Source organism: Suricata suricatta, chromosome 12 (assembly GCF_006229205.1).
Source record: "Suricata suricatta isolate VVHF042 chromosome 12, meerkat_22Aug2017_6uvM2_HiC, whole genome shotgun sequence".
NCBI lineage: Eukaryota > Metazoa > Chordata > Mammalia > Carnivora > Herpestidae > Suricata > Suricata suricatta.
The window spans coordinates 6,551,835-6,561,907 of NC_043711.1; the positions used below are offsets into that span (position 1 = coordinate 6,551,835).

Sequence of the window (10,073 nt, forward strand, 5' to 3'; positions counted from 1 at the left end):
CTCTCTTGTTTTCCTGCTAGACCTATGAGTGCAAACATATGGTTTCTGTCCTTCTCTGCCTGGCTTACTTCACTCAGCATGACACCCTCAAGGTCCATCCACTTTCCTACAAAGGGCCATATGTCATTCCCTCTCATTGCCATGTAGTACTCCATCGTGAATATATACCACATCTTCTTGATCCATTCGTCAGGTGATGCACTGCTTTTCTATCAAATATCTCTGAGTTGGGGTTTCCAGAGTAGTTAAGATTTTTTTTTCCTTCTTTTTTTTTGCGATTTTATTTTTTTTTTCCATAATATTTTATTGTCAAATTGTTTTCCATACAACACCCAGTGCTCTTCCCCTCAAGTAGTTAAGATTTTCAATGGGGACCTCCCTGCTCCCCCAGGGAGCATGAGTAAGTGAATGCCCCCATTCTTCATCTCTTGCCCTTGAATTTTCCCATTCCTAAGCCCAACATTGGGTTTGATATTCGAAAAATATTGCTGACCATTTCACCTACTTCAGAATTGCCTTTATGCTTTCCTCAAGGGGTACCCGAGAGCACCTGAGTGGCTCAGTCAGTTGAGCCTCCTACTTCAGCTCAGGTCATGATCTCATGTTCGTGGTTTTAAGCCCTGCATCAGGCTCTGTGCTGACAGCTCAAATCCTGTAGCCTGCTTCGGATTGTGTGTCTCCCTCTTTCTCTGCCCCTCCCCACTCATGCTCTGTCTCTCTCTGCCTCAAAAAAAAGGGGGGGGAGCACCTGGGTGGCTCATTCAGTTAAGCGACCAACTGTTGATTTTGTCTCAGATCCTGAATTCAGTTTGAGAGTTCACGTGAGCAGTGTCGAGCTCTGTCTTGGTCTCTGAGCTGATGGTGCAGAGCCCACTTGAGATTCTCCCTCTTTCGCTCTGTCTCTCCTCTTTTCCCCTTTCAAAATAAGTAAAGGAACTTGGAAAAAAAATAACATGTTCTCAAATACATTTTATTAGTAAAAATCAGTCCCACATTGAGTTTCTTGAGAAGCAGACTTTGAGACAATGATTAGCATGCAGGATGTTTACTGAGTAATGTTGCTGGAATCAATACCTGTGGAAGGGCACATGTGAAGTAATGAATTTGCCTCACCTGAAGAGAAATGATCTTTGTCCCAGTTCCTGGGAGGTAACCATTAAATGCTTGAAAATTCCCTAGTGTTAGGAGTGATTGAATATTGATGGAAGTCCCCAAGAACCACACCTGATAGTTTATGCTAATGAAATGACTTAGGATGGGGACTGGCCATGCCCAGAAGACCAGCAATGTGATTAAAGGGTTGGAGCATTGGGAAAAGTGATATCAGCCCAATGTTGGGAGGGAGGCTGGAAACTGAGTTCAGTCAGATAGGCTGTAACTCAATTTATCATGTATTTATAATGAAGCCTCAATAAAAATTCTGGACACTGGAGCTCAGGTGAGCTACCTGATTGGCATTGGTCTTTGAGTATTGTCACATGTATTGTCACTAGGAAGCAGTAATGGGTCTGGACTCCAATGGAAGAGGACAACAAGAAGCTTCCCATATGGGAACTTCCAGATCTTGCCCTTCTTTGGGCTAACTCTATTCGATCTCTTTGCTATAAACAAACTGCAATCATAAGTATATTGCTTCTTCAGCTCTGTTAAATGGGTCTGTGAGTCATTTTTGGTGCATTATTGAATCTGATGTAGTTTTGTCAGTTTGAATTGTTCTACCAATGTGAAAATGTCCTGTCAGATTCTTACCGAATGTGAAAAAGTTTCCAAGTTTGTACCCAACAGGTCTGATATGAGAGGGGACCTAAGGACTCCTGGAAGGGCATCTGGTGTCAGAAATGAGGATGGTTTTGTGGTTTGGCAAATTCTCAGCAGCTAGGAAGGACACTAGAAAAAGTCAAGCCAAACTGAAACTCATAGGATCTCTGAAAACCAGCAGGGAGTTCTGGAGCTAAGGTGATCTCTTATAGTAGTGTAGACCTTGTGCAAAAAGAACAAATGTATACACCCCACATCTAAAGAGTCATTGGATGTGGGCTGCCCCAAGTAGGAGGCATGACCTTGCTGAGGCACAACCCTATAGAGAGGTTGATTGCTGAGAGCTGAGTAGCACCCAACATTGGAAGTAACATGTCCCTTATTCCAGATATGAGACCCATTTTCTAAATTGTGGGAAAATAACAAAAAAAATTACTAGTTATACCAGTTTTAAGTGCCCAGGACAGTGGCATTAAGTACATTCACACCGTTGAACAGTCATCACCACTATCCATCTCTAGAACTTTGCTATCTCCCTAAACTAAAATTGTGTCCCTATCAAACACTAACTCGCCCTCTCCCCTCACCAGACCATAACTCCCAGCATTCCTCTTTCTGTCTCTATGAATTCAACTACTTTATGCACCTTATTTGAGTGGAAGTATACAATATTTGTCATTTTGTGTCTGCTTACGTAATAGGATTGGGGAGAAGTCAGACGGAACAGGAAAAAGAACTATCGGGAAAATTGGGAATGACCTCTGCTCTGGTAGTCCTCTTCCATCTATCTACTCCTTGGAAAACATACATCTCCGTTTTTCTAGGGAAGTCTCAGGAAACTTGATGACCGTTTATGCAAACTCGTTATTAATAGTGCCCCATTTCAATTTCAAAAGGAAATTAAATAGTCACCTTACTCGCTAAAAAAACTGACCAAGATCGTTAAGCTGCCAACATGTACTAGATGTCTTGGTCCTTAAGGTAAGGTTTAGATCATCCCAATAACTAACAGGTGGAGTGGGGATGAGGAATCATAGGAAAAGTATATAACAATAAATAACAGAGAGCTATGAGTATTTTGGAATGATACAAACAAGACTGTTCATGATTGCAAGTCCTGGGTAATGTAAAAAGAAAGTGAGAGGTATATAGGATATATGCATAACCCTGCAGGGGCTATGATCTAAATGGGGAGCCTAAAATAATCTCCCAATTCTAGAACTATGCTAAGAGGAAAAGTTGTGTAAGCAAAAAGAAGAGATCCATATAGGTACCTATACCATGTGACTGCACATTCAGACTATCTTGTTGTGCATGTTTGATTTGCTACATTTTCCAATTCAGTGAACCAAAAAGGATAAGACAGATGCTAAGATTACTTTGTCCTGTTGATAATCCCCCACAGTGCTCTCTTGATGTCCTTGTTTCTCAGGCTGTAGATGAAGGGGTTCAGCATTGGGGTGACCACAGTGTACATCACGGAGGCCACTGCACTCTTCCTAGGGGAGGGGGGGACAGATGAACTGAAATACACCCCAAGACCTGTTCCATAAAACAAACAAATAACTGACAGATGAGAGCCACAGGTAGAGAAGGCTTTGTACTTCCCACCTGTTGATGGGACTCTCAGAATGGAGGAGACAATTCGAGTATAAGAGCAAAGGATCCCTGAGAGTGGCATGCCACCCAAAATGGCCCCCATGAAATATATTAGTATGGTGTGGATGGAGGTATCAGAACAGGCAAGGTGGAGAAGTTGAGGTGCATCACAAAAGAAATGAATTTCCACATTTGTGCAGAAGGTAAGTTGTGACACCATCAAAAGGTGAATCTGAGAGTCCAAAAGGCTGCTGAAAAACGACACCAGGACCAAAACGCCACAGAGGCATGGATTCATGATGACTGGGTAGCGCAGGGGGTGACAAATGGCCACAAATCGGTCATATGCCATCATGGCCAGGAGTACACTGTCCAAACATCCAAATAGGAAAAAAAAGGACATCTGAGCTAGGCAGCCTGCATAGGTGATGGATTTACTGTGTGTCTGAATGTTCACCAGCATCTTGGGGATTGTAGTGGTGCTAAAACCAATGTCAGCCAAGGACAGGTTGGAGAGGAAGAAGTACATGGGTGTGTGGAGGTGGGGGTCAGAGCTGACAGCCAGAATGAGGAGCAGATTCCCGAGCACGGTGACCAGGTACATGGACAGGAACAGCCCAAAGAGAAGGGGCTGTAGTTCCGGGTCATCTGAGAGTCCCATGAGGAAGAATTCTGTCACACCAGTAAGATTCTGTGGTTCCATGACGATGGGACACCTCTCAAACAAGAAGAGAGTGTTGAATAAACAAAACAAGTATAGAGACATCCAGCTAAGTGTGCCTATTTTGATTCCAGAAATTCACAAGTGAAGGATTCACACTTGGGATCCTCCTTTACCTATAGTAAGAGTTTTCGATTGTAAACTCTCCTTAGAACTCTTTTCTTCTTGGTGTCGGGGCTATGTACCACTTTCTACATATACCCACCATGAAGACATTGAGCCATAGAATGTTAGAGAAGCTTATATATATTTACATATATATATATATGGGTGCCTGGGTCACTCAGTTGGTTAAGCATCTGACTCTTGATTTCAGCTCAGGTCATGATCTCATGGTTTGTGGCTTCAAGCCCCATATTAGGCTCTGTATTGACAGCGTGGACCTCTCTTGAGATTCTCTCTGTCCATCTATCTCTCTGCCCCTCTCTTGCTTGCACTTTCAGAAAAAATAAATAAACATTTAAAAAGGGAGATATTTAGTTATATTTGCTTCAGAACTCATATTTGTTACCAGAATAAGTTGAGTTTTCTTGCTTTTCTTGCATGATCCCATTTCCCAGTGCACTTCAGCTATGCAAAGGCAAACATGTTATGAATATTGCAGGAATAAATTCCTTTTAATGTTCCCATAACACTAGTACTGATGTATTCATAAACAGTTTTCTTAAGAACTTACATAATACTATAATAATACTCACATTGTTTCCTTCGTTCCCATTTAGGACTATAATGTGTTTGAAGTGTCTCTGTGAAGTTCACACATCTATTTCAAGCACTTCGAATGATGCATAGTATTACCTCAGGGATGAGTGTTATTTTGCTTTTCTATTTCTTATTACAATATTCCTAATAAAATTCTTGTGCCCACATCCATTTTATACAAGTGAGAATTTCTTTAATATATAGAAATGAAATAGTATAGGATTTTAATAATATATACAAATTTACTACTAATTATCTACATTTATTTTCCTAATAGAAAAGGTAGACAAAAGCACCTTCATGCTTTTATTGTCAAGGCATAGAATCGGCAACCCTCGAAGTATGTGTTGCAATGGTCTTTCACAATAGATCCACATGGAAATTCCTATTTTGTATAAGGAATGATCTTTCCATACTACAAATTTCCAAAATAAGCTGCAAAATGCATTACTCTTCATAGAAAATCCTATGGTCTATAATATTCATGCAGTAAATGGCCCCATATACCACTTTAGGCCCAGTTCCCTAATTCACAGTTGAACTCACAAAAAAATCAAGAGAAGGAATCATGGCCCTGTTTCTGCTTGCCCATCTGGGACAAAGGCAGTTGAGTGCACAGAGCCTTGGGATGGGAATCAGGGCTTAGAGTCTCACAACTGTCATGTACTGTGCAATGTCTCAATCTCCGGAGCTGGTGTCCCTCTAGAAATCACCTAGAAATGGGGAGAACAGCAGCCATTTCAAGATATGTGTGGCACCAAACAGAAGGTTGCACTGGAAGGAAGAGAAGCACCTAGAGAGAGCACTGAAACCTTGTTGTCTATGCTCTATTTCTGAGAACCAAGGAAGGGTCTATTCAATATTGAAGAGAGATCACTATTGTCCTTGTCACCTTCTCTGTGCCAGCAAAGGATAGGCTCAGGGAAATCAGAAACGACTGTGATTCAGTTGTTCCCCTCCAAACACTCAGTACCTACCTGCATAAAGACCAAAAAAAAAAAAAAGTCTCTCAGGATCTAGGAGAAACCAAAATTTCCAAACACAGGATATTTAGTTGGACAGATGGTGCTTACCCTTGATAATGACTATAACAACAACAACAATATTAATCATACATAAATTTTACCTTGCCCTTACTGTATGCATCAACCACATATTTATTCACATGTGCAGTGCATGCTCATCTTAATTCTTACTCAGTGCAGTTGCATAAACTTGCTCAAAGATATTAAGAACTTGTACAGTACCATGCAGATAAAAAAAAAAAGTAGAGCAGATAAGATCCAAATTTCAGTGGTGGGTCCATGTACTGAAATTGTGTGCTCTGTTTCCTTGCACTCCAGACTGTTTAAGCAAAAGTCAAGATGTCTTTTCCAGAATTGCTCAGATATAATGTTGAAATGTTTCTTTCTAGTTTATTTTATTTGAGAGAGAGACAGAGAGAGATAGATATATAGAGAGAAGCATGGAGGAGAACGGGGCCAAGGAAATATAGAGGATCCAAAGCAGCTCCATGCCCAGTGTGGAGCCCCATGTGCGATTCAGTCCCTCAATCCTGGGATCATGGCCTGAGCCAAAATCAAGAGTAAGAAACTCAGCCAACTGAGACACTCAGACACCCATGAACTATTTATTTCCCAATAATGGGATCTAACATCCTGACTCTATCCCCCTAGAGATCAAGAGGGCCTAAATAACAAAAATGAAGGAGGAAGTGGAGTGTCAAGCAGAATCTGGGAGCAGGGGAAGAGAGAGCTTCTCTAAACTGTTGGGAGCTAGCTCTTTCTATGATCTCTACTTCATCTCAGCCAACTTTTCTACAATGGATGCATCAGGTGACACTGCTGCTCTGTGATGTCCTCTACCATGAACATGAACAGGGGTCTCTGCCTAGAGAAACAGGAAGAAATATGCAGGTTGGATAAGTAGGAGCGATGCTGTCTAGGTGACCTGTGAATAGAGACTCACTGCATTTGAACCTGACTTCATTCCCTGCCTACCCCAGAACCTGGTAACACTCAAAAAGCTTTTGGACAGGGAAGAAAACAATCAATAAAATCAAAACCAACCTACAGAATGAGAGACATTTGCAAATGACATATTTGACAAAGGGTTATTACCCCAAATATATAAAGAACTGAAAAAAGTCGACACTGAAAACAAATAATCTGTGGACAGGAGAAATGAGTACATTTTTTGAAGAAGACATCTGATGGCCAACAGACACATGGGAAGATGGCCAACACCATTCATCATCAGGAAAATACAGAACAAAGCCACCATGAGATAGCATCTCACACCTGTCGGAATGCCTAATGGCTAAATGGCTAAAATGAACAACACAGAAAACAACAGGTGTTGGAGACGATGCGGAGAAAGGGTGACACTCTTGCATCATTGTTGGGAATGCTAACTGGTGCAGCCACTCTGGAGAGTCGTATGGAGGTTCCCCCAAAAAGTAAAAATAGAACTACCCTATAATCCACTAGCTGCAGTACTAGGTATTTACCCAAAGAATGTAAAAATGCTAATTCAAAGGGATAGTTATAGCAGTATTATCTGCAATAGTCCAAGTATAGAAACAGCCCAGTGTCCATCGATTGGTGAAAGAATGAAGAAGTTGTAGTGTATGTGTATACACACACACACACACACACACACACACACACACACACACACTGGAATACGAGCCATAAAAAAAGAATGAAATCGTCCCGTTGCAACAATATGGATGGAGCTATGTGTATTTTGCTAAGTGATATGTTAGTCAGAGAAAGACAAATACAATATGATTTCAGTCCCATGTGGAATTTAAGAAACAAACAAGCAAGGGGAAACAAAAAAAGAGTGTGGCAAACCAAGAAAGAGGCTCTTAGCTGTAGAGAACAAACTCATGATTACCACAGGGGAGGTGGTGAGTCAAATGTGTGAGGGACATTAAGGAGAGCACTTGTCATGACAAGCACTGGCTGATGTTGGAATTGTTGAATCAGTATATTGTACACCTGCAGCTAATATTACACCGTATGTTAATTAACTGGAATGTAAACTAAAGTTAAGAAAAAGGTGAATTGGAGACAAGAAAATCAGGAAGGGAAAAACGAATGATGTACTCCTGTCCCTAACTGTGAAATGATGATAAGGCATGGTGCTGTCTATCATGAGTGACAATGCAGATAGAAGGTAGGAAGCTACATAGAAAACCAAGCTCAGTGCCTGGCACTTGGAGTCCCAAGTGAAAGTTTGTAATATTGTGGTTACTGTCGTCATTTCCATCATCACCATTATCATCAATTTCATGATCATTTGCAGGACTTGTGGGCAGTTAAGAAGGACCCATGTGCTGCTCTGATGGTGAAGATGCCCTTGGAAGATAAAAATAGAAATCTAAATAAGAGTTCTAGGACCCTCACCCACACCAGTAACATTAGGTCTCTATAGGGCTGTGAGCTGAATCTTTCAATTTTGATCCCTTCCTGTCTGGGTATGCCAACTGTCTTGGTTGTCCTGATGAGGAGGAAGCAGTGCTCTTCCAGTCCTTTCTGCACTCAGTCACTCCCACTGCACTTACTACCCCTGGGCTGCACTCTCTCTCTGCTGGAGCAGGACTGAGGAATGCAGATCCTGCTGCCATTCCCCTACCTGGAGCTGGATGATGACAGAGGCTTTGTTTCCAGGACTGGCAGGAAGGCAGATGCAGGTATGGGTCTCCTGGAGCGGACAACTCTGGGAGGAGGAGACACTTGTGTGGAGCCCACTTAACTGGAACTGGCCACGGAAGGGCAGGAAAGCACAGGCTGGTTGTTTACAGTGGTTTGGCCTTGAGGGCTCAAAGCACATGGCACGTAATTAACCAAATTGGTCCATGTTCTCCCAATCTCTAAGGACTTGTGATTATTAACGGAAGAGGAAAAGGAAAAAACGTGAATGTACTGAGGTTGCAGGGGGTGGGGAGCAGGGTGTCTAGACTCTGCCTCTTCCCAGGAAGAAGCTGACCTGTACTCCTCACTTCTGACTTCCAAGTTACATATCTGATTGTAACATTCAGACACATTTTTCCCCAACTATACAAAGCACCATACTACTTTTACATCTGCAAAGCCATTGACTTAATCATTTAGTTCAGAAGAATTATGTCTTCTATACCAAGAATCTGCTAGTATTTCTACTTTCTTAGTTAAAATTTATGTCTCTAAAAAAATAAATAAATAATAAAATTTATGTCTCTAAGAAGAACTATTTTTCTTTCTCTACACCTGGATTGGGATTTGCAGTTTTATCATTAGAGATATATGCTTTTGGTGTTTAAATTTTTATTCTTGGGGCCCCTGGGTGCCTCAGTCGGTGAAGCCTTCAACTTTATCTCATATCATGATCTGGAGTTCGTGATTCATGTGTCTTCAGATTCAGTGGTTTGGATTCATTGTCTTCCCCTCTGTCCTTCCCCTGCTTGTGCTCTTTCTCTCTCAAAAATAAACATAAAAATTTTTAAATATATACTTTCGTTTTAAATTTGCATCCAAGTTAGCGTATAGTGCAGCAATGATTTCAGAAATAGATTCCAGTGATTTCTCACGTATATAAAATCTAGTGCTCATTTCAACCAGTGTCTCCCTTCATGCCCCTCACCCATTTAGCCTATGCCCCCTCCCACAATTCCTTCAGCAACCCTCTGTTTCTTTGTATTTAAGGGTCTCATGTTTTCTCCCTCCCTATCTTTATATTCTTTTTGCTTCCCTTCCCTTATGTTCATCTGCTTTGTATTTTAAAGTCCTCATATGAGTGATTTCAAAGGATATTTGTCTTTCTCTGACTAATTTCACTTAGCATAATGCCCTCTAGTTACTTCCATTGTTGTTGCAAATGGCAGGATTCCATTCTTTTTGATTGTCAAGTAATATTCCATTCATCTGTTGATGGACATTTGGGCTTGTTCCATACTTTGCCTATTGGTGATAGCACTGCTATAAACATTGGGGTGCATGTGCCCTTGGAAATAGCATACTTGTATCCCTTGGATATATACCTAGTAGTGCAATTGCTGGGTCATAGGGTAGTTCTATTTTTAATTTTTTGAGGAGCCTCCATACTGTTTTCCAGACTGACTGCACCAGTTTGCATTCTCCACATCCTTGCCAGCATCTGTTGTTGCCTGAGTTGTTGATGTTCGCCATTCTGACAGGTGTGAGATGATACCTCATTGTGGTTTTACCTTGTATTTCCCTGATGATGAGTAACACTGAGCATTTTTTCATGTGTCTGTTAGCCATCTGGATGTCTTCTTTGGAGAAGT

The 10,073-nt window shown here is 41.3% G+C and overlaps 1 protein-coding gene across 1 annotated transcript in view; it reads right to left on the bottom strand.

Annotated features, from left to right (window-relative positions):
- Positions 1-4,060, bottom strand: part of LOC115273487 (olfactory receptor 18-like) — a 5,311-nt gene extending 1,251 nt beyond the window's left edge. The window contains exons 1-2 of the mRNA XM_029916547.1: positions 3,162-4,060; positions 968-1,015 (exon numbers count right to left, since the gene is read on the bottom strand). Coding sequence (XP_029772407.1) covers positions 968-1,015; positions 3,162-4,060 — 947 coding nt within the window. The remainder of the gene's footprint in view (positions 1-967; positions 1,016-3,161) is intronic.
- Positions 4,061-10,073: the final 6,013 nt, after the last annotated feature.